This window comes from Oryzias melastigma, linkage group LG3 (genome assembly GCF_002922805.2).
Source record: "Oryzias melastigma strain HK-1 linkage group LG3, ASM292280v2, whole genome shotgun sequence".
Lineage (NCBI taxonomy): Eukaryota > Metazoa > Chordata > Actinopteri > Beloniformes > Adrianichthyidae > Oryzias > Oryzias melastigma.
The window spans coordinates 1,709,078-1,735,012 of NC_050514.1; the positions used below are offsets into that span (position 1 = coordinate 1,709,078).

The 25,935-nt window shown below is 40.3% G+C and overlaps 1 protein-coding gene across 3 annotated transcripts in view; it reads left to right on the forward strand.

Annotated features, from left to right (window-relative positions):
* The first annotated feature begins 689 nt into the window (after positions 1 to 689).
* Positions 690 to 25,935, forward strand: part of lrp4 (low density lipoprotein receptor-related protein 4) — a 152,748-nt gene continuing 127,502 nt past the window's right edge. For all 3 annotated transcript variants that reach the window (XM_024295166.2, XM_024295167.2, XM_024295168.2), the window contains exon 1: positions 690 to 975. In XM_024295166.2, the coding sequence (XP_024150934.1) occupies positions 915 to 975 (61 nt within the window). In that variant the 5' untranslated portion in view covers positions 690 to 914. The remainder of the gene's footprint in view (positions 976 to 25,935) is intronic.

Below are 25,935 nucleotides of genomic sequence, written 5' to 3' on the forward strand. Positions count from 1 at the left end.
TGAGAAATGTAATGAGTGAAGAACTAAGTACCTCTAAAGATGGAGATTTAAAATAACTTAAATACATTTGTGTTTTAAAAATGCAATTCGGAAAACATTTTAAGCAAATTCAACAATACTTATGTGTCACCATGAAATCCTTTACGTGCGTTTCCGCGCGACTGGTGTCCTGACCTCATGATCGACCCTTCGCAGTAAAATTCATTGACTTTCGCAGACTTGGGTGACAACAGCTGCTTTATTTTTACCCTCCCGTTCGATGCGAAGAGGAGAAGGCTAAAGTGAGCGGAAGAATGTCGGATTTTCCGCCGTCCTGTTTACTGTCGCCTCTGGACTCGGGCCGGTTTGTCTTCAGCCGAGCGGACCACCAGCCTGTTAAACAAACGCTATTTAACAAATGACACCAGGGGAGCAGAGATTCTGGACGATACCATTGACGCTGGAATAGGGGGGCACATGGAGGAAGGATAATTAATTTAAGATTTAAAGAGTATATACTGGAAAAAATAATTAACTGAACTCATATGCATGTATGTAAAAGATGACTATCAACTAAATGTATATGTTTTCATTATTTAAAACTTTAAAACTCCTAAATGGATTTGCGTACCTCCCTTCATTGGGAAAATGGTACAGCCCTCTGCTCCTATTGGTATCCACACTCGGGGACTGCTGCACATTATGCTGGAGAGTGAGGCCGTGCTGCCTCTCTGAGTTAACTTTTTAATCCGAGTTTTGATGCTTTATCTCAGTCTGGAGGAGGAGGCGGGGGAGCTGGCGGGAAGAGTCGGAGACAACAAGTCCGTCATGGTGTGAGGTTAAGAGCCGGAGCCGTTGCGTTTCAGTCTGTATTGCGCTGAGAAGAAGGAAGAACAGGGACCGAGAAGACCGAGAACTGCACAGGGGGGTCCAAGATGCAGCCGGCCGCGGTGCTGTGGGGCGCCCTCGCAACTTTGTTCCTCAGCCAGAGTCCAGGTAAGGGAGCGGCGGCCGTGAACGGCTGTTCTTACCTCAGAACCCCGGCTCTCACACTGACCGACCGGACCCAAGTTTACCTAGAATAAAAGAGCGCATGCTCTGTCTGCTGGTTAAAATAGAAAGTGTTGTGGAAAATGTGCGTCCACTCTCCCCCCCTTCAAAGCTCATGTACTACCTCCCCCCTCAAAAGCTGAAAGTCAAGTTCTGTGCGCGGAGAGCAGCAGCTGAGGCAGCCCGACCATGTGAAGGGGACGGGGTTTGGACCAGCATGGCAGTGGCTGGAAGGAAGAAGGTTGCAGGTTTACTGCCAGTTCTGATGAAGGATCACTGAGGATGTGGGGTACATCCATAGGTAGATGTGCACGTCCGATGTTATGTCATGTCTCAGGGGAAAGCCCAGAATAAATGAAATATTTGATTTTAGATCAAGTAAAAATAGGTTTTGGGGAAAAACGACAACAAAAAATTCTTTTTCATTATGTTAGTGTCTTCCAACCTTTTTTGAGCAAATGTACATGTTTTCTTTGACAAAAACCACAAGGAATACCAGAAACCACAAAAAAAAGTAACTGTGGATTAATGATGTACCAGTACCTTCAGGTTCTTGCGTGCATTAAAAAAAAAAAAAGTTTTTGTCTAAATTAAAAATATAAATTGTAACAAACAATTTATTTGTTTGTTTGAGGGAAAAAACTGTTATTTTAATTTAAGTTTACCCAATGAATCTTGGGAGATGTAGTGAAGAACGCTGCCTCCAACGTTGATGGGCCTCTGGTCCTGTGCAAGATAGCGCCAGAAACAATCTGTAGCCTGAAGCCTGAAACTTCGCAACTTTAGCCGCTTGCGTAAGGAGAAATTTCATAAACTTTAGCAAACCCTTTTAAAAATGATATTTTAAAACCTTTTCAGAACTACCAGATTTTAAGCTTTTAAATGTGAATAAACTGTAACTGTCTAAATGTTTAGTGTGCAAGATGAGCTTCAAATGGACAGAGAATGTTAATTGTTTTATTTCTATCAAGTCAATATTAGCAAGTGTTCAAATGTGTATAATGACACCCGTTTACCTCTGGAGAAAAAGCTGTCAAAATGACCTTTTTTTTTTGTTTTGAATCAGCTGATCACATTAGCAGTTATTGTATGTCAAAGGGAAAAAAGGTCAAAAGCTTAAAACAAGGAGTTCTGGCCAATCATTTCGGGCGCAATTTCTTTTTCTTTTGCAGACTGCTCTGTCGGGGAGGGACTTCCGGCTATTAATTTTCAAGCGCCACGTTTTTTCTCTGTGGCCAGATTCTCTTGCAGATGTCGGACAGACTACTGTATATAAGAACTGGACTGACTGACCCCTCCCCTGTCGCTGGTTCCAAGAAGCCAAAATCCCATAGGCTATGTCCGAGTTCCTTCCCTACTCACTATAAAGTACATCATATAGTGCGTTCACCAATTTGTATTGCTGTCCGAATCTACAATTCCAAAATCGAGTGCACTAGAAATTTCCCAGAAGTCATTGCGAAAAACTAGCCTGCATCGATGTTCACTACATTAGTGAATTTAGACCACAAAAAACTTATTTAAATGTAAGTTTTTAATAAATCATCTACATTTTCATCATCAGAACACAGTGGAGTCACAAATAGTGGACGTAGTGATAGTAGTGGTGTCCGAATTGCTTTTAAAATCCAGGACACTATATAGTTCCGCACTATCTAGTCTTTAGTAGTTAGGGATTATGGAGGGAAATCGGATGTAGCCATAGACTTCTATTGAAAAATAAACAGCTATTACTGTTTCATTATATTTGCCAGAATAATCATTCTAGCTCTACCATTTTTTTTATGTCTAAATGTCTAATTTTTTTAATGATACTTTTTTTCTGTGGTGCAAGTTATTCAAGTTATAAACTGGCCAATCGAATGCCTCAATAAAAGTATATGGTCTCACGTCAAATGTTCAAAATGTTTGCCCACTTTTAGGTAGGTGGTAGGGATGTAGACTTTCAAATCACTCACTCCTGATTGGCTAGAGTGGTTGCCATAGAAACGATACATCAGTCCATTCACTGCTTACTGCCAGTCTGACTCTGGATCCTCCACCGCTAAACACAATCTTTAGCTTTTGCTGTAACTGAGAGACTCTATGAACCATGTCGACACAAGGAAGTGAGAATGTCTGATTGTTTAGATTGATGACTTATATGATTAAACCTCCAAGATGGAAACGGTTTAAGGGGTCAGACTTTTTCAGAGTAAGGGTGATTGGCCAAAGTTGTGGCAAAATCATGGTTATAGTCATTCTTATCAAAGTGTCTTAAATATCAATCAAATGAACACAAAGATAAAAGGATATTTGGATCTTTCTTATCACTAAAAACTCAGTGCAGAAATCCAGCCATTTGTCTGGCAGTTTGGTGTTTTTCTTGGACAATAGATTTCTTTTTTCTTTTCTGCAAGTGATCCAAAGACTTGCAGAAAACCTGAAGCGGTGACCTTTGTGGATGCAGCGTCTCTGTTTCATGTTCTCCTGAATCCTGCTTTTGCTCTAACTGTAGGTGCTAATCTGCAGTACCTCACTTCCTGTGTCCTCCTTCCCTTCATCAGCTCTTGTTATAGGTCACAGTGTTTCCCACTTACCCCCCCATGCCATGTTTCTCTAACACCTTATGTTTACAACATGTTCGAACAGCCGCTGGAATGTGAGGGCTCATTGCAGCAGCGTCTAAATACACACACATACACACCGGGGGCTTAGCAGTATACACACTTGGATGCGCAGTGCCAGGCTCTCTGACATGCCCTGGAAAAAAATGCGTCCGACAAAAGAGCAGAAACGACATCTGTAATTGTCTAGTTGGACCTCAAAAGGAGGTTGTTGTAATTGTGACATACTTAAAATGTCACCAGGAGACGGTCCCCAAAATGTCAGCCAGATAAAAGTCAATACCCGAATGAAAACAAAAGTCGCCATGAATGATTCACACATCCTGTGTATTGTTAGAGCTTCCATCCTTCCGGATCTAGTTATCAACATTGTCTTCTGTCTTCTGTTTTTATCTGGTGCTCACTTGATCATAAGCTTGTTCGGTCATAAAGCAATTAACTCTGGTTTGCCTGCATCATGCACTGAACAGGCCTTTGTCTGTTTTATGTGATAGGTCTGTGCTGGCATTCTCATTTTAGTTGGAACTCTATTTTTATTTCTCCCCATCTAAGTCTTTTACTGCAATTCATAAAATCTGCTTTCTTGACCCACATTCCACTCTTAACACTACTTTCTTATAAAAAGTGAGAACGAAAACCGTGCATGAAAATGTGTGTATTGAAATTCATGGCTTTCTGAACTCATGTTTGTATGTTTTAGTATTAAAATATGAGGACAAACTGCATATTTGTGATGTTTTGGATCAAGCTGGCAAAATAATGTTTATAATGAGTCTGGGATGGAACTACATTGAGACCCCATTACTGATCAACAACTGTTGGAAGTTGAATCTAGAACCACTAAAGACCATCAGGGTTCACTTTTTCTCAAATATGCAGAATCCACTGAAATAAACAAGTCTAAGCTAAATGCCTTTTTTTCAAGAATCAGGAGGGCAAACATTCAAAAACACTTTTTTTAGAAAGAAGAAAAGTAGGTGGGTTGACAATAAGAGAAGAAAAGATGTGGCCTCTACAAGGCAACCGTTTAATTGACTGTTCTTTGTTGTTTCTTTGAATTCAAGGTTATATTTTAATGCAAATCTTTCATTCAAGTCAGTGATGGAAGTCGTGCCATTTGGAAGTGCTATAAAGAAGAGAATATTATTGGCAAGTGGCTTTTTTCGAATGAAAAAATCGTCTATTTTGTTTCTAGTTTCAGATCTGAAATAGAAGAATTTAGAAGTGTACTAAAATATCCATCCATGCATCCATCGTCTTGACCGCTTCTTCCCTTTCGGGGTCGCGGGGTGCCGGAGCCTATCCCGGCTACTGAAGGGCGAAGGCGGGGTACACCCTGGACAGGTCGCCAGTCCGTCGCAGGGCCCCAATCACACACACATTCACTCTCACATCCACACCTAGGGGCAATTCAGAGTCGCCAATTAACCTACGAAGCATGTTTTTGGACGGTGGGAGGAAGCCGGAGTCCCCGGTGAAAACCCACGCATGCACGGGGAGAACATGCAAACTCCACACAGAAAGGTCCCAGCCGGGATTCGAACCGGGGTCTTCTCGCTGTGAGGCAAGAGCGCTAACCACTTGCGCCACCGTGCAGCCCTTACTAAAATATCCTGTAGTGTTTTTCTGAGGGTTTTGGTGTGGGGGCTCAGAGCACAAACAGATTGGGGAAGGGCGTCGTGCTAAAGCCTTTCGCCAATTAAGTGCGTCCAAGAAACCAGCGACGTTCAAAGTCCAGTTCAGGAAAGAGACGGACCAGAATTGTTTACAAATGTATTCTATGATCAATGGGGACCTGTCCTTGGTGCCTCATATCTTTGATGGATGCCTGACGTTTGACCTACATCAGACTGACTGGTAGCACAAAAAATGAACTTTGCAAAAGCGCCAGGGGAAGGGAAGGTGACTTCTGAACTGAGGAAGCATCCAGCAAGGTAGGTAAAAGAAAAAGTGAGGAGAAATCTTTGAAAGGTTTGATTTGGGCAGTGAATTTACCACTAGAAGTGAATACTAAAATATGAAAGGGCTTGAAAATCACAATGGAGATATTGATGTTAATGGAGTTATACAAGCTATTTTCCAGGCTTCAGGAATGCCATTGAGACATTAGAAAGACATGCACACCTGGTATTCATACTTCAAGCACATTTGACCCTCCAAGGTCTGGTTCATTTAACTGCTGTGATCGATCTCTTCTGTGTACTAGTGCGGTTTTGTCTGACATGGTGTAATTCTTCCATGAAGAGTTGAGTCGGAGCTTAGTTTGGTGGAGCCAGACAACTATGGCTCTGGTTTGTTTGCTTAATGTACCAGGGCATAACACTGCGTACCTGTCATGTCAATTATACAACATTCCAGGTCAATTTTTATGTCTTAGTCACATGCACCTGTACTGGGTTAACCAGTTAAGGGGCTACAGGTTTTTGGGTTGTATCTTATAGGTAGCGGAGGTGTGTCTTGAAGTTCTCCTTGAGACCTGTGTGATCACATCAAGGAATGTCCTGAAAATGGATTTGTTGTGCGTGTGCTAAATGTATTGCGAAGTATTTGCAAGGAGGATTTAAGTTGCATGCACTTTTGACGTACCGGTGATGCCGTTGTTTGGTCCCCTTAACGCCACTCTCTATTTGCTAGGAAGGTGCACGCATTGGCTCCTTACTGACCATGCGCAACTACAACATTCACTTGATGTGAAAGGACCCATAGGACACCGTAGGATGCAGGTTTTAGGTGGGTTGAAAAAATGAAAAACCTGGATGACGTGGTTGCTTCTCACCTACTTCACTCTTACTTACCCTTGTGTGTTGTGTAACCCTTGTGCTATCCTAGGCATATTTACGTACATTTAAAGTGGGGTCATCTGGTCTGGAGAACTTTGTTTAGGGCTGTTCGGTCTCTGTGTGACCAGAGCAGGAGCTTGGTTCGTATAGCCTGCTGTAAGTCAGACCTGTTCCCGATGCATGTTGGACTCCGGCAGGGCTGCCCTTTATCACCGGTTCTGTTCATAGTTTTTATGGACAGCGTTTCTAGGTGCAGCCAGAAATAGGGTGAGAAGCTCGTTCACCCAGAGAGAGCTCGGAGTAGAGTCTCTTCTCCTCCATATTGAAAGGAGCCAGTTAAGGTGGCTTGGGCATCTGGTCCGGATGCCTCCTGGACGGCTCCCTGGTGAGATGTTCCGGGTATGTCCCACTGGGTGGAGGTGCCGGAAAGAACCAGGACACGCTAAGTTTGTCGGCTGACCTGGGAACGTTTGGGGGTCCCCTCAGAGGAGCTGGAGGAAGTAGGAGGGGAGAGGGAAGTCTGGGCATCTCTACTTAGACTGCTGCCCTGACGACCCAGTCCTGGATGAGCGGAAGAAGATTGATGGATGGATGGTGTCCATGGCTGACATAACATCCTGTCCACCTTTGTCATGGGAGGGATCACGCATCTATGTAAGGTTGATAGCGTGAGGGTTAAGTGTTTGCTGCAACCTATCCCCCGCAGCACGCCCGTAGAAAAAGTGTGTTTCTTACTAAGTGCTCTCACCAAGGAATCTACAATCTTAAAATTTTCATACAGGTTTCCAATTTTTTGCCTGGAGACAACCCATAAGCACCTGTAAGGGCAATTATGACTAAGGCATTAGTTTGATGGACCAGGACAACTACAGCCGCAAGGTCAACAAACTACATCCATTCATGAGTGTATGAGAAGCCAACAAAGAGTACCTACCTACTGTATCCTCTGTGTGTGTGCTTGTTAAGTTCAATGTGAGTTCAGGAATTGCGTCGGGGGGGACAAATAATCATGCTCTAGTGTGTTTCCCCTAAAGTGGTTATTTGATCACTTCTAACCTTTAAGCACACCGCTGTCACATGGGTATCTATCTCGGATATTATTCATTCAGTACCTACATATGAATGTAGAAAGAAAGAAAAAAATGTTTCCTTTGATAATTTTCTGCAGAAGTTATACTAATTTAATCTGTGGTGTAATTAGATTCTTGTAAAAAGCCAAAAACTTTTGGGCTGAAACTTCTACATTCTTCCACATTATTTTTTTTTATTTTTGTCAACTTTTATTTACCTCAATTATACTTTTTACTGACTTTGTTACTTGTGCTGCTGCTTGGACCCCTTTTTTGAGGTGGAAGAGTTTACTGAAAAGAGAGCATTTTGCACTGAACCCAGAGCTGCTGCATTACACAAATGTGTGTTTCCCCATCCATTCCAGCCTGTTAGGCTGGTGTCAGCTCGGCTGTGTGCTCGCACCAGAAGAAGGCAGAGTTGGCCACCTGATACCCCCACTGTGCTTTATTCATCTCTTCAGAGTGGATGGAATTGCACCTCCAAGGTAGCAGTGTAGGCAGCTTATGATTACTTGATTCCCAGTCCCCCTTTCCAACATTTTGATATAGATATTTGTTGTCAGACCTCAGATCCTTCTCGCCCGCTTTTGTTCCTTTTACCTTTTTATAAATCACCTGGCTCTCCCTTCAAGTCTATTTGGCTCTTTAAGAGACCCGTAGGCAGACTTTATCTCCGTTTCTGATTTCAGAACATGATGCCACAGCCTCAGGACATATTTCAATTATGCTCACTTCTCTATTGTGTGTCACAGATGTCAATTTCCTAGACGCCAAACAAGGCCAGTTGTGGTGATTTTAGAAATCTTTTCTCAAGATTTTGTTAAAAATTATAAAACAAAAGGGCTAAAACTCATTACTTTTTTCATTCAGTTGTCACAATTCTTTTGCTCAATTGAATTAAACACTTGTCACCGGTGACACCTAAATAAATAATAAAATGACCTAAAGCGCATACAGTTTAATTCACCCATGAACACTTACATTCATGAACGGATGGTGGCTCTGTTCTTTGGCATACTGTAAATCTTTGTCCATTTAAGTGTTCAGTGTGTATCGGCTGATTTGCGTTGATCATGTGAACACCTCACTACTGTAAAGTGTTGAATATCAGCGCAAGGCTACATTTCTCTGCTTCAGAATCTGCTAGAATTAACGGTGTCACCAGTTGACGCGTTGCGGTAGTTGAAAGAATGTCAACACTGGAACTAAAGCCCTGGTGTTACAGGGTTAAGCTATGATGCTTTAGCATTTCTGTCCTGTGACAATAAAAACAAAATCCAACAAACAGGAAATGTCATTGAGGCAGTTTGAAGATGTGAGTCAAATTAGTTCCATTGGCTCCCCATAGTGGAGCAATTTTCTGTCCGCATGCAGTATACGAGGGTCAAATGTAGGCTTCGCATGAATCACGACGACAACAAAGACATCCCAGAGGCAGATTCACACTTTATGACAGTGTAGAGTCTGAGTTAAATACTAGTAGTCAAACAGCATTTTTGGCAGCTTTTCTGAGGTTTCCTACCAGGAGAGTTTCTTATGGGCCTTGAATCTGAAATCCTCTGTGGGTGCAGATTATTGGAGACTGTAATAAACTACGGTTCCCTGTCTCAGTGGGGGTCTGCTACTGAGGACAGAAAGATAAGCAGGGCTGGAGACTCGGTGTCTGAGCACAACCAGAGGAAGGGGGTAGGGACACAAAGGCATTTTAAAGGACACACACAGGTACAGATCTATAGTAACTTAATTCTTCTTTGGGTTCTCTCCACACTTGCTGTGACTAAGGGGGAAAAAAAGCCTCTGCAAGGACACTCATCGCTGTCCAGCTTTCTTGGAGGAGGACAAAAGTGTGAAACGAGGGTGGCATTAACGGCACGCTGAGATGAAAGTCCTCCCTCCACTCCATGTGTGCTCTCAGCCATGCATTAAAAATTAAGCCACGCTTTCTGGCTTATTGTTTCAGCCACTAGCCAAGACGTCATGCCATCATATTGCAGACAAAAAGAATTCGCCTTTTTTTCTCAAATCGGCATCTGCATGAGCTCAAATTTTATCGACAGATGATGTAGGCATTGTAAATGTCTAATCTCTTAACATTGTCCCATTCCTGGAACATATTGACTAATTTAATAGATGGACTAGTTAGTCAACTCAGCATGGGTTTCTACTTTCCAACTTTAAAATTTTTTTTATTAGGTGATTCTTTACCTGCAGACATAGAGCATGGACACTTGTTTTTTACGCTTGTATACAAGAATAAAAGGGTGTAAACTCTTCATTTGTCTAGTAAAACATTTATCCTAATGACATTTGATTCATTCAAAATGTCACTGTTTAGCTTCCAGTGGAAAAATGTGGCATTCATCCACATTTTGTCAAACCATCAGCTGTGAAACGTGCAGGACCCAAGACGCTATTGGTTTTATCTTGGTTTTTGACCTTTTTTTTGGGGGGGGGGGATTTTTCTATGAAATGTATTATTTAGCTGTCATGTAGGTTTTTAGGATATTGTAAGGATGATTTTTTTTTTTTGTGTGTGTGTGTTTTTAACATGTTTGTTTGGCAATTATCTCATGATAGATGACATACAATAAGAAAATTAAGCTTGAAATTGTCTGTGTCAGGGGTGGAGCTACGGGTGGCCAAGCATAATGCTTTTCCCCACACTCACCCCCTATGCTTGAGTCAAAAAGAAGAAATGATCAAAGCAAGCTTCTTTAAGCTTTAAAAAAAAAACTAGAGTAATATTTTTAAAGGATATAAAGACAAAAATAATCTCAAAACTTTTAGAAATACATACTTTTACCTGTTGTGGACATCCACTCTGCTGTTGCCACATTTTAAAATGTTGCAGTTCCGCCCAGTTCTAAGTATTTCTTTTGTAGACAAATGTACTGTATGTCTTCGTTTTCGTTGTCCGAGCTGGTCTCTTTCTTAAAATTGTACGGCTAGATAGCTCCAGTATTGATTGCCTTTCTTTTTTTGCACCGGTAATGTTAGGTTGGGGTTGCGAGAGGCCGTAAGCAAGTGGAAGAGCGTGTAAACAGCTTTAACTTATGGATGACGGAAAGGGGAGAAGGGTTGCTCCACACCCACAACCTAGAGCTGAATTTCTTACAAACTATGGACACTCTGCAGAAACTATGGCCTAGAGTCTAGGACGTAGTTTCTGCAGAGTGGCCATAGTCTAGGACCTAGACTGTGTTCAAGACTGTGGCCGCGACGATGTCCTCGACTGTGTTCTAGACTTTCATAGACTGTGTCCTTGACTATGTCCTAGACTGTAACCTAAATTTTGGCTAAAAATGGCATAATCATAATTAAAAGACCACTGAGAACTTGTTTAAGTTGGATCGAAAGATCCACGTGGGTCTTTAAATTTAAAATCACCCAACCACACAAGACTCGAGTACCGTGCAACTATCAACGCTGAAGTAGAATCCAAAACGGTCCGTAACAGTTGCCATGGCCAACTCATTCTTTATTAGCAAGTGGCCTTTCGGCATGTCCTTCCTTCTGTTCTTGTGTTTAGTTTGTTAGTGCACTTTTATGTTGAAAACTCTAGCAAACAAGGGACATTTTTGCCCATGTCCTGTCTTGTGTGTCTTGTTTTGCCATGTCAAAGTAGACAAAACAATTCCTTGATATAAAATTTGCAACTGTACAGAAATGTCGTCATTTTCTTCCTGTTGAGTGGATCTGGTTCTTTTTGTTTTGGAACATCCAGAGCTCTGAAAAACCCAAAAAGAAATTAGGACATTAAACAAATGGACTTGTTCATATCTTTATTTCCTTCCTGCAGTGTCAGCTGTGGACAAAAAACAGATTGGGTGAGAGTTCAATATATAAATAACTACAGTCGGAGAAAGACGTGTCTCTTTTTTCTAACCAGCTATAGCCTCATTCACAATGCAGAGGTCATAGACAAAATGTGTTTGTGAGCAGATGGGCTTAACCAGGCAGTTCATAAACAGCCCGCCTTCAGAGCCGCCTCATGGAGGGACGGTGGGGGGAATGGGGCTGTTTTTACTAATTGATGTCATTGCTGGGACTCACTTTTTGCAAGTCTCCATGGGATTCATCTTCAGCCCACCAATGCTGATTTAACAAGACATTCGCGTGTCCTCTGCTCCATTAGGAAATGAAAATCCTCACAGAAGTAGTACACACTGTCTGCTTGCCAGCTTGAAACAGTCCTGATCATGCCAGAAAGACATCCAAACTATCTGTCACACCAAGGGTAACGCCTATGTCACAAAACAGAGCTAATACTTTTAGCGGGGAAAAAAAAACATGCAAAAAAAATCTTATTTTGATGTCTTTCGTATATTTATTCCTGATGATGGAAGACTTATATTAAGACAATTACTTTTTAAAATTGGATTTCAGAGATTTTTTTTTATTTAAATCACTTTGAATCAGGAGTAGATTAAAAAATTCAGTTAGAAAAAGCTTGTTATTGTGACGCACACACTAGAATCGGGGCCACAAGCTCTCTTCTCTGTTCCATTCCATTGCATCCATTTGTAGACAAATCCACGTTTTCTTTGTTTTCCTTGTCTGAGCTAGCATCTGACTTGAAACTAGGGCTGGGTTGATAAAAATCAATTAATCTCTTTAAGCTTAATAGATCAATAATTGATCCATAAAATTATAGATCGATTTATCACATAAAGCTGAAGTCTGCTAGCTTGATGCTAAAGCTTAATGGGATTTCTTATAGGATGGCTAATGGTAACACTTGGTCGACCTATTCATATATTGGTGACTAAATGAACATCTTTATTTACTCACAGGCAGGAATTTTCCAAACTCTTTTAAGGAAATATTTTTTAAAGAAACCATCTGTGATCTAAAATCCTGTTTTTGCTTCTTCTTTGCTTACTCTTCTTGAAAAAAAGTGTACTACTACAGCGCGATCACCACCTAGTGGCCAAACTAAAACGCCCTCCAGGAGATGCAGAACAATGTTTACAACGTTAATGAGCTAAACATTTTTGTTGGAACTTCTCCTTTAGAGAATCCATGTAACACTGGATGATATTAACAATCTCATTATTTCACTGATGCATTTACAGTATGTGAACTGTAGTACATGAATTTGAATAAATTCAAAACATAAAGTAGATTATTCATGTATTTCTAAACAAATGTGTCTAAATTTGCTCAAAATTGAGTTGAATAAAATTGAATTGAGAGGATCGAAACAATCGAAAAAAATCTGAATTGAATTGATCCAGGCTCTCGTGAATTGAATTGAATTGTTTGTGGAAGTTATTATTCGTACCTAGCTGTTTTTATTTTATTTTATTTTTTTTAACTTGTCCTGTTCTAGCCCTAATTAAAACTGTATGGCTTAATAGCTCAAATATTGCTCGCAATTTTTGTTGCACTGCTATTGTGAGGTTAGGGTTGTGAGGGGCTGTAAGCTAACGTGAAAACAGATGAGTGATGGGAAATCGGGGCGGACTTACCGTGGGTCAACAGTCCAGTTCACAACTAATTCAGAGAGCAAAAACTAATGAACTCCTGTCGCTCTGCAGAAACTAGTTGATAGAAAACGATGCAGGTTTTTTTATTCTGCTAAAATGTCATAATTATCAATAAAAGACCACTGGGAATGCTTTGAGAATAGTTTAAAAACGATTAGAGTGGGTTTTTAATCTGAATGGATGAATTTCAGTTTGAAGTTTAAAACCCTCTAAAAAAAAAATAAAAAAAATAAAAAAAACCCAAAACAAACCACATTTTTCTACAACAGTTTTTTCTTCCAGTTCACCATCTGAATGCCTTTTCTAGTGCATTCTAGCTTTTTAGGACCATGGTTAAGCAAGATCTTTCGCTTCATTTATTTTGTTTTATTGTCACTCAAAAAAAAAAAAACTGTTAATAAACCCTGTAGAAAAGGGGGTTAACAAGCTAACAATTGTGATTTAGTTGGTATTATTGGGTACAATTTGACATTTGTTCAGCTGAAGTATTACCAGTCAATCAGTCAGAGGTTGGGTGATCCCTGTGTTTGGGTCCATGTTTCATTGTGTGGAAAAGTACTGCCAGCCCTCAGACAGAGAGTCTGCAACACAGACACAGGGGCTCAACCCCCCCTTCCTCTCCTTGTGATTGGATAATGACAAGATAAATCTGACCAGTGAGTCAAACACAGTTTCTGCGGGTAGTTTTCATTTAGGGGGGAAACTTTCAAATTTGCAGAATCTGAAATCCTCTAAATCTCATGGAAACTTTACAGTTTCTCACTTAAAATGTGCAGAAACTTTTAAAAGATATTTTAGACTCTTCTAGAGTAGAATACATTGCAACTGTTCTGTATTAAAAAAAAATTCCAAACTATTTTTTTTGCGTCTCAAATAATAGCTGTAATTTTTATTTCACAAAACTGAATTACACACATAAATAGGTTGTAAGTTGGAATTTAACCCAATTTTTTTTTTACTGTATTTTAGGGCTTATACTAATGGTGCTCATCAACTGTTCCACATGTAAAACTTCTATGACCTGTCGTGATCACTATCCTGCCCGTCCTCCCTTTGCTCATGAGCCGGGTACATGAGGGTTAGCAGCTGTCAGATTACCTATAAGGAGTGCCTGACTAAAGACTTTCAACACGCCCGCATGCACAGACAGGCTGCTCAGTCACAGGTTTAAGCAGACGCATTCACGGCTGCCATCTGCAGCTTCAGATAAGATAAGAATGCGATATGATTTCAGAAGGACCCCCCACAGTCTTATCGAGTGCACTTTCTACAACACTTAAAAAAAAAAAAAAAAAAACATTGCCTGGTGATTTAGGGCAAATTTACCGTATTTTTTGTGGTATCAGTCGCAGCAGCCAAAAAAAGCATAATAAAGAAAATATCTTAAATAATTCACACTGGAGTAAAAGTCACAATTTTGGAAGAAATGTATTTAGGATAAAACGGGACAAGATATCGTAATAACAGAATAAACTGAATATATTTATGCTTTATTATTGCAATACATTGATGCTTATTTAGTTTCATAAAATATAGGAGGAAACCAAAACTATTAGTTCAACAAATGAACAGTTATTAAGGTAACTCTTGCATAGAGAACATGCTAAGCAACTGAACATTTTTATATCACTTTAAATCACTCAATCCACTGAATTCTTGATCCCAGGGGTTCCCAAACTTTTTCGCTCAAAGGGCTAAAATCTAAATGGGATCCTGATATTTTTTAGCATGTCATGAAATAAAATGAGAAAATAAGGAATATGGCTTAATTCATTTATTTATATTCTGTATTCATTAACACATAGTAAGAATAAAATAAAAATTAGCATTTGTCTTTAAAACCTTTATCAGCAAGGCCTCTTTGGACATTTTTATTTGAAAAACAAGAGCAAGCTAAAACAAGCTTTCTTCCAATGAAAACAGCAGACTGAAATCGTAATGAGAGACGTGGAGCTGCTTTTTTGACTTTATCCGTTTGCCGTTGTTGCTCCATCTTGGCTAGCTGAAAAAGGCCGCTATAAGCATCAGAAGTGACTGTGAAGGCTCTTGGGAATTTCTAAAACAAAAAAATATCCCAAGGCTGACTCACCTGGGGGTTGTTTTACCCATAGCTGCAGTTAAAGGAAGTGCTAACAGCGCCACCCGGAGGCCAAAAGTATGGAAAACTGGTAAGGGGTTTTAACTAAACACTCCATGGTCCACAGCAAGATAACCTTTGGCGGGCCCCGTTTTGGGCACCCATGCATTGTCCTATGTGGTGCTTTGGAACAATTCCATCAAGCCCAGTCTAAAACTGAGTGGCGCCTGTTCTTCTTTGTTGCTGATTTACACTGATTCACACATCTACAGTGCCCTCTAGTGGTTGTTGATATTTATGTTTTTTCAAAGATCATCTATAAATCGCACCTGAGAATGAGACGCATCCTTAGCCAAAATATGCGAGAATCCATGAAAAATATGGTTCTTTATTTTGTTAAAAAACTTGTCTAAAAAACAAAAATGTTTATCAATTGGCCTTGTTTGCTTACAAAACCTATTACCTTTTTGCAACTGCAGAGGAGTGCCCTTAATGACTGTTGAGACCAGCAAGTGTACCAACGCACCAAAGACTTATGGGGCATCCAAGGATTTTAGATATTAGCTGACATGCAAATTTGCTTCAATAGGACTCTCCCATCCACTACTCTGTTTTGCACAGAAAATGCAAAAAAAACTTGTTTTTGATTGACCTCCTCTAACTGGGAATAATGTTCTTGCTTTTCAGTTTCATTCACATGTTTTGAGTCAGTTTAAATATGTGGAGTTGAGCAGTTGTGTCCAGCGTGTATAGTGGGTTGCAACGCCAGAAAATCTTGGCAAAACAACAGAACACACCACGAAATGTGTTTTTCATCTTTTGACGAATCTGGGTTTGATCTGCAGACCTGTAACTGGTCAATCAGAGACCCACTGGGCGACTGTTCATTATGTGTTTGGCATAAAATGATGCTTGTGCTGGTAACATTTTTCTAAAATGCTCTGAAGTCATATGGTTGGAATAGTATGAAGGAAACTTTCATCAAGCACCTGTTTATGACTCTAAAGCATGAATAACATAACTTTTTTTCCCCATGGTAGTAATAAACCGAAAGTAACAACGGATGTCTCACTACTACAGCATGGAGTTCGTAATGAACCGTAAAGGTATTCAGCCAAGTTTTTCTTAGTGTGTATTCAGACTGGACATATTTGGTTTGATGAAAGTGAACCAGAGTTTATTTTCCCCAATAATCCAGAACAAATACAGCCAAGCGGACCCTGGTCTGGGACCAGGAACCGCTCTTGGACACAGGTTTGAAGGCGGTCCGGTTCGTTTCCATCGGACTGAGCTCCAGTTTTCTCTGAGTTTTTCACAGTCTGAATAGTCTCTATGCTCGGAGCAGAACAACCGAACCAAACCGCCACCTTAGCCGGGCATTATGGGATGTAAACAGAGTAGAAAGGAAGCAACCGTGGCGAAATGTGGAGCAGCAATGAGACACAGCAACTCATTAAAATGTGGTCGGATGAATGCAGGTGGATTATAACAACTTTTAACGTGACACACATTACTTCTCACTGTTTTCCTGACAATCTAATACTATGGATGGGCGATGTATCGGTGTCAGTAACGGTATTGACCCAATACTAAAAAATCCACAGATATTTTTTCTGACTGTTTTCAGATACACTTTATTTTTGACTTGAGTACTTGTTCCTAATAGATCTTTGGCACTGGGAAGGTTCTGATCACAGTCATAGTCAGCAATTGTTCTGGCTGTTTTTGTGTATATTTTATATTTGATAGGGATACATGTTGTTCCTAATAGATCTCTGGCAATGAAAAGCTTATGATTTTCCATCCCAATAGTCAGTAATTAGTCAGTATTTACAATCGAATAGTCAGTGAATGGTCTGAATGCTTTTAGATATATTTTCAAAATCTTAAAGTGATACTTGTTCCTATGAGATCCCTTTCTGTATGTTAAAAATGTCAAATATAATGCGATGGTACAGTAAAAGAAAAGTTGTGTTTTTATAAAGAAACAAAAAGAAAATCTAAACTTGGTGTTATTGCAGACACTTGAATATCTGTAAATATTGGCTGTTGGCTATCAGCCACAGTTGCAGGGGAAATATCGGCTATCGTTATCAGACTGAAAAAATGTATCAGCCCATCCCTAATATATATGTCACAATCACTTATCAGCGTACCTTTTTAGCCATCGTCGCCTCAGTAACCGCCTTAGCATGCATTTGCTGTACCAAAGTAGCAGTAAAAATTGTTATTTATATACATACAGGTAATACAACATCATGATGTTGATACAGATGTTCAAAATTGGTCAGTGAAATATAAAGTTTAAAAAGTGATCAATCTTGACAAGGATTATAAAATTTAGGATTTACATTATTCTTTGCTTTGCCCCAACCTCATAATTACTGGTCAAAGACTGAAGAGATCTTTAGTCACGTGGTTTTGTTTACTAGCTTTAAATTAGAGCAGAAATGTCCAGTTGACAGTAGTCTGAATACAGACCAGATGTAAGATTCAGGACTCAATTCGGACCAAATTCAACGGACTGTGTCCGTACCAATGGACTTTCCCAGTCTGAATACACACCAGACATAAGGTTCAGGTCAGGACTCGATCTGTACCAAATTTAGCGGACTGTGTCCGTACCAATGGGCTATCCCAGTCTGAATACACCCTTCCACAGTAACGCCTAACCCTAGCAGGCTCTTTTGGGTTTGTATGATCTCAGACCTCTTCTGACCTCTAGAGAAATCTCTCAGCTTTGTTCCTGTAGTGATGTTGGCTGCAAGTGTGAGAGCTGCAACCTGACCCTGAAAACACACGCTTACCTAATCTGAAATCTATTTTTTTCCTTTCTTTTTATTCAGGTGAATTTCTTTTCTAGTGTCATTTATACTTTTTGGGCCTTTGTGTCCTTTGTTTGTCTTTCCACCATTTGGTGCTCCTTATTATTTTGAGTCAGTGGCCCCTATACCCTACAGGGACTGACCCAGCCAGGCTTGTGATAAGAGAAATGGAGGTGGTAGTTGTCGAGCCGGTGTGGGTCTTTATTAAACAAATACTAAGGGCTTCGGAGGCCCTTTTGAGGCCTGGAGCTGGAATTGGGGCGCAGCTGAAAGCTGCACTTCCTAATGAACTTGAGTGGCTTATAGAATCGGGGCCTTTTCACCGAAGCCAAGAAGAACAAAGTGTCAAAACAAGCCCAGCCCCTCTTCGTTCAGAGGGACTAAACGCCGCCTTTTGACTCTGTGGAGTGTGGGCATCTGAGGGGAGGACACGAGGAGAAAGGAGAGGGAGGCAGAATGTGCTCGTTAAAACAATGGCCTCTTAAACGAAGTGCCCCTCCTTGCCTCTCTTCTACTCCTTAGCTCCTCTTCCCCCACCTCCACTCCCCCTTGCTTTGCCTCAGCTTCCAATTAGACCTACTCATGTACAAGCAGTTGAAAGCCCCATATATTGCTGGGGCCTCAAAGGAGAAGCTTTGGAGTCGAGTCTCTGTAGCAGTGTTTCTTGTATGAATGGTCTCAGTATTTGGTGGAAAGCCTTGTTTGGGCTCCTCTAAGCTCTCAATCTGCCACTGGGACTTGCGTACCATCTTGTTGTCCCCTCAGCTTTCCCTTTTTTTTTTCTCTAATACCTCTCCACTCGCCCATTTCATGTCTCTCCCCCCTTTATCCCACTCTCAGCCAAAACTCTTTCTTCTGTTTGTGACCCCTTCATTTCTCCTCCATGCTTGGCCGCCCCTGGACCTGGGACAGAAACCGTGCATGGTCGGGCCCGGGCTCTTGCTGCCTCCCTCCCCCTTGGTTGTTTAGCCGTCTATGAAAAGCGGAGACAAATATGTCTGTGGTTCAAAGTCCATCCCTGCAATTATAGAGAATGATTAAAGACTACACTCAAGCAGCTATGTATAATGCTACAGCTCCTACTTAGTGTTTCATAACACCGCCTTCATAATAGATTGGAGCAGAGCAGTGCTTGATAAGAGCCATTGGCTGGCCCGGGCTACCATTTACGGTGCACTTATAAAGGGGTGGGGCAATGAAGCTTCACAATTATGGGAAGAATTTACCATAAACAGTATAACCTCCAAATTGATAAACTACACAAGACCAAGTTAGCATCTTTGTGCAGATGTGTATGATTCAAATTACCATCGCATTTGCTGCACAAATCTGTCTTTACCAGCCAGTCAGTTTGCTTTCACTACAATGATACAAACGGATTTTAGCATTTGTGAGACTGATTTGCTTCAGGCTGTGATTCCTACTTCAACCATTGACTGTTTATGAGAACTGGACTGAGTGACTCCTGCACCATCGACTTCCAAATAGAAAGTCACCCAGTGGTTCCAAGTGCCAAAATCCCATAGACTTTAATTGAGAAATAAACAGCTATTACTGAGTCGATATATTTTTCAGAGTTACCATTCCTCATCTGCTTCCTTTTTTTTAGATTTTCTTTCTAATCCTACTTTTTAAAAAAAAAATGTTTTACACATTATCTATTTTTTTGCTGTAGTGTAAGATATTTGAAATATAAACTGGTCGATCAGGTGCCTTTAAACATGTTTGCGGTCTCACGGCAGATTTTCTTAAGCCCCGCTACGACATGAGGTTTACTTTTAGGGCTGCCACAAACGATTATTTTAATAGTCAACTAATCACCAATTGTTTTTTTAGTTTGTCGACTAATTGGATCATTTGTAGACCAGATGTAAGACACACACATCTTAACCAAATATTGCATTGGACACTTATTTTTCTTTTTGTTTCCCACTTTCAAGCTCTATTGTCGTGTTGTTATGGTACCCAAGTCTTCCTAGAACTTCCTGTGACATTACTGCTGACCTGGATTAGCACTACTGCTTATGTGTGTCGAAGAGAATGGCAGACGTGGCATAAGAAAGCACACACCGTATTTTTGAGATTTAAGAAACAAACAACTAACAAAAGTCGTTGACTTTTTCAATAGTTTACATTGTCGTGACTAATTGACTATTTGTGGCAGCCCTACTTTTACAATGAAATTGGGAACTCTTTATGAAAAAATTAATGCACAAAGATTTTGTTTGAAAACTGTGCAAAAGTCAAAAGTAAAATATATGTTTTAGATTTGATCAGTTGCTATTAGATTTTCAAAGGAAAGTTAAAAACAAAATTCATATATTTATCAGAGAAATTCCTTGGCTCTTTCTTAGATGTCAGTATAATAAAAATGTCATTTTTCATTTTTTTTATCCAAGCCTTCAGTATGCATGCCGTAAGTCTTATGGAGGGCAAAGGATAAATAACGAGCTCTACAGTACTTTGCCGGAGGATAGCGACAGCCACTCCCAGGGGCCAGATTTAAATCGGAAGGGCTGGAGGCAAACCGAAAGGGAGATAATAATGATAACAACAACACTTCCCACTTCCACCAGGGAAGCCATCTGCCTGGACTGAAGTAAACGGGAGCAGGCCACAACAATATTCTGCTGAGAGCAGGCACAAATTGGGTCAGCGTGAGTTTTTCACTTTTGTTGCTTGGTGGTTGATACATGAGGTCTCTATTCTAAGAAGCACCCACTTAAGTTTTAACATTGACTATCTGGAGACAAAGACATCTATGTTGGGAAAAGTCCACTGCCTTCCATTGTCCTAATTTGAATTCATTTTTAAAAGCTTGATTCAAATCAGCTGTGGCCCACAAGGGGTTCTCCTAAAGACTTTGACTTCAGTGTTATGTCTGTAACTGAAACACAGTTGAAAGGCTTAGGTTTGGAATATCAATCTACAATCAATGCTAAGGACTTTTCTGACGACCAGATCCAACGACAATAGTAAATTCAAAGTTTTAAGGGTAAAGCTGAAACATCACAAAGCAAATATAAAACTATTATCAAAGAAGCGTGGACATGCTTGCATGAATGGATTTTGCTTAGTAGACATTGAACTTTCATATTAAGGCAGGGACCTCAAAATATTACCTTGGGGTCCACCAGTTTGAGGCCCCTGCTTTAGAACCCCATAGTTTTGGAAAGATAAGAAATGTTCACATATTCGTTTATTTTTTTTTTTTTGTGTGTGTGCTTCAATACATCATACTCTTAAAAACGAACCAATGACTGAACTAGAGCAACGTGGCCAGAAAATTCCTATACCCCAAACAGCTGCTAGATTTAATGTAGTGATGCCCAATGCAAGGTCTTACCAGGACTAGAAAAACTGCACAAAGAAGAAACCTGTTAGTCTCTTCAAGTGAATTTGACTGGAATGTATTTATGAGGGAGCTAATACTCACATTATCAAGCAGATCATGGTTCATAGGTTAAATTCTCACCAGACCAGGTGAGCCTTTACATTTGCCAAACAGTGAAAAGTCCAGGGAAATGGCTCTGATGTGGTTTGAACAAGGCTTTCATGTGCCACTGGGAAAGCGCCCACTTATTTTCTCTGTCACTACACATCCACAAGACTTCAGCTTATAATACCAAGCTACATAAACAAAAACTTTGATCAACTACATGGAAGAGACGTGCAAATTGTTGTCAAAATTATATTTGTTTTTTTGTTAGAAACTAATCGGTAAAATAGCCACAAAAAAACAAAGTTTGATTGTTGTGGAAGTCTACCAAGCCCTATTGGAAATTTCAGCATTTTGGGTTTCTATTCACTGATGAACCATTTGTGAACACTCCTAGATTTTGGTTCTAACATGGACGGCTGGTTTTGGTTACAGATCTTACACAGGTGTTAGCCTGGAAGGGGAAAGGAAGTCTAGAGTGCAATTAAACCAGACCCCAGCCTGCTATAACTGTGAGTGCAGAATAGGCTGTAGAAAAGTATCGAGGTGTAAGAAAAACTCTAAGCTGAAAATTCCCTTAATGCTTCCCTGAAAACATGTTAAACATCCATCAAGCACCTTAACGATAAAATAAATACTCATAAACAACTAAACGAATCAATTGTTTTATTTAAAAGCTTTAGACAACTGTGTGGTAAACATGTTTTCAATTAGTCAAGACTGTTTAAAAAGTAGCACTTTCTTCATTTTTAAGTTAGTGGTGTTGTAGATGTCCTGCGAAGAGATATTTTTGTTGGTGTATTATCAACCAGAATTTAGAATATGAGGTTCGGACAATTTTGAAGAAGAACCTCAAATACACCTTATATTTTATAGGGATGGGCGGATATAATTTTTTCTGGCCGATACCAATAACCGATATTTTCCCCGCATAGCGATATTTAAGTGTCTACAAAACACCAAGTTTAGATTTTCTTTTTGTTTCTTTATAAGAAATGCATAACTTTTTTTCTTTTTTTACTATACAGTCAAACTATACTTGACCTGTTCAACATACAGCAAGGGGTTTCATAAGGATCACTTTAAAACTTTGAAATATTTCAGAAAACACTGAGACCATTTACTGACCAGACATCACTGTAAATCATAAGCTTTCCATTGCCAGGGATCTATTAGGAACTACATGGATCCCTGAAAACAGTCAGAACAATTACTGACTGACTGTAAACAGAAGCTTCCTAGTGCCAAGAATCTATTGGAACAAGTATCCATGTCAAAAATAAAGTGTATCTGTAAACAGTTAGAACAATATCACCGTTTTTAGATTTTTTTTGTATTAGTCCTATACCGATAAACTCAAATCATGCCAATATACTCCCTTTGTCCACCAGGAAATAGTCTTCTCCCTTTCTCCTCCTGTCCTCCCAAATATCCCCCGTCTGCTTGCACCATTCACGGATACGTTCAAGATCCATCCCAACATTTCGGCAGACTCCTCACCAGATATTTCTTCACAAAGCTTGAACGCTAAATTGAATGAGGGTTTCTTGGCCATCGCTAAACTGGCTCACAACACGGGCAGCCGGCATCTGCATGACTGTCCACAAGCTGGGTTTGGGGATGAGCGGCTCGTAAAGCTAGTTCAACGCTGCTAGTTTAGTGGAGATAGTGTTAATGTTAGCCTGGGGGTGGAGCAGACTCTTCCTGGAGGGGCCAGTTCTCACCTTGTGATGTAAGCGTGTGAGGACCTGCTTGTTTTCCAGGGTATGGGAGGGAATGGTGCTGAGAGTGCAGGTTTTTAGAGAAATACTCAGAAATGCGTAAACGAATCAAAATACCGCTTTTGGATTCTTTATAATGAGAAAAGAACAGTATGACACTTAAAAGCTGAAAAAGTTTTTTTTTCATGGTATGGCCCCTTTAAATTTTTGCACTTGCACCTGAAGAACTTGATCTGCATCATTTTGTTTGCAGCAAACATAAAACTGCTTCAAGAGCATGTTTGCTAAGACTTACTGATATCACTTGTTGGCCTTTTTGACTACCTGTCATACTGGAGATTACCTAAAATGCTGACTGATTGCTTTAACCTTGGCAAGTAGAACCAGTAGAGATACTATTTCATAAGCTATAGTAGCTTCTGGGTTATTAGTCATCCGATTGGAAGGTTTGGGTGTGGATCTGTTCTCACTCGTTAGAGAAGAGGATATATCTCATGACCTTTTGTTGTCTTCATGCTTTCCCGGTAACATCCATTTTACGGCCGGCCATAGGGTCAAGGTTAAGTTGGAATAATATTTCAACCCTTGATACAAATCCATTTAGAGGCAATTTGTCTGGATTTGCGGTGCGTGTTAACTGCTGCTGCGGTGGTTGTGCACGTTGAGAGGTTGGGTTTAGTTTCAGGGCAGACGGGGAAAAAGTCACGACTTTCTGCTTCGTGATATCAGAGGTGTCTCCTTTCTACACTGTTGCAGTCAGTCATAGCAAATCCTTGACAGGTGCTGGGGCTTAAAAGCAAGTCTCTTTCTTTCGCCATGTGTTTTCTCTGCCTCTGTTGTGTGCGTGTTCCTAATGTTGTGGGTGTGTGAAACAGGTGCCAGGATGCTGTAAAACTACGCTGCCATTGCAGCAGGGGGCTGAAATAAAAAGCTGGCGCCTGGTGCCCAACGTGCCTTCCTCAGATATGTGCCTTTGGCAGGGTGCAGCAAAAAAAACACACACACCATCCAACAACCGCCCAACTGACCCCGCGTATTCTGACAAATACACACATGTAGGGGAAATTACCAACGCATTCTCCTCTGCTGTCTTTCTTCTTCTCTTCTGACACTTTTGAAGCTGGCTGCCGTGGCACCGCTTTCTTCCCTAGAGGGGGTTAGCGCAGACGCTGTCATCAAGCGGAGTGGTGCCAGCTGGTTTTCTAACTGGATTTATTGTTGGCACTTTTCTGGTACTCAAAAAAATCCTGGACCGATTCATTGGGGAGTTCAACTAGCACCGAGGGGTTTGTTCAGTAGCAGCTCCCCTCCATCCCATAAACTGCAACAGTTTGGGGATTATCTGTATTTTTGTTTGCATTTATCCTTTTTTGCCCCTTCTTGTTTGTTTAGAAGATTAAAAGTTGTGTCATGCCTAAATGTATTCTATTTATAGACACAATTTGAGCATTTGGGCATCAATGGTCCAGAGGAAGAGCGGTTGACCACTTATCGGAGAATCGCAGGTTTGGTTCCCAGCCTGCCCGCCAATGTGTCAAAGTGTCCTTGGGCAAGGCACAAAACCCCACATTTCTCCTGGTGGTTGCAGCTTGGCGCTAGTGTTCTTTAGTGGAGCCGCCATCAATGTGTGAAGGTGTGTGGCTAAATATGACTGTGACTATAAAGCACTTTGGGCCTTCTAAGTAGTGCTACCACAAACAATTATTTTAATAGTCGACTAATCACCGGCTATTTTTTCCAATTAGTTGACTAATCAGGTCATGCACAAAGCAGATGTAAAACACACATCATTAGCTTTTAACTAATTAAAAACTAGACATATAGCATTACCTGCGATAATGCTAGTGTGAATGCTGTTGGCTGCTTAAGATGCTAGTGATGATTGCTAAAGATGCTGAAATAGATAGCTAATAGCTGAAAACGCTGAAGCTGATAGCCAGCTGAAATATTAGCTAAATTCCAAAACAGCCTAAAAGACTGAAAAAGTCTAAGTTAGCCAAAACAGCTTGCATGCAGCTGAAATATTAGCTAAACTCCAAATTAGCCTAAAAAAATGAAAAAAAAAATCTTAAATTACCCAAAACAGCTAGCATGTAACTGAAATATTAGCTAAACTCTAAAAGTCTAACTGAAAAAAGCCTAAGTTAGCAAAACAGCTAGCATGTAGCTGAAATATTAGCTACATTCCAAAACAGCCTAAAAACCGTTTTTAAAAAAGCCAAAGAAGCCAAAATAGCTAGCATGCAGCTGCACATTAGCTAAACTCCAAATTACCCTAGATTCTGAAAAATATCAGAAATTAGCCAAAATACTGGCATGCAGCTGAAATATTAGCGAAATTCCATAATAGCCCAAATAAATACCAAAGTATTCCAAAAAGCTAGCAGAATGGCATTATAACTTTTAACTTTACTACACTCCGATTACATATAATATAAAGTAACAACTAATCGACTATTAAATTAGTTGTTGACTATTTTAATAGTCGATTAGTCTATGCTTAGTTGACTAATCGTGGCCCCCCTACTTCTAAGAATAGTGCTAAACAAGTATAAACCATTTACCTTTTACTGGTCAATCTGTTACTGGCTTTAAGTAAAAGTTGAATTGATTTAGTCTTGTTCATGTCCGGCATTCTAATCAATTGGAGGGGAACATTTAAGCTGAGATTTAAACTCTTGTCGATGGCTATTAGAAAAGTGCCCTGCGAGCTCTCAGGTGTCTTTTACTTACTGTAATCTCCCCTCCCTTCACTTTCCACACACTCAGGTGTAGGGTGTTACCCCTATCCCTCTGTTCCTTTTGGCTGGGGTTTTGGGTGAGGGCTATACTTAGTGGAAAAGTGTGCACATTCATTACTGCACCCCTTCACCTATTCCGTGATACAGCAAACCATTAC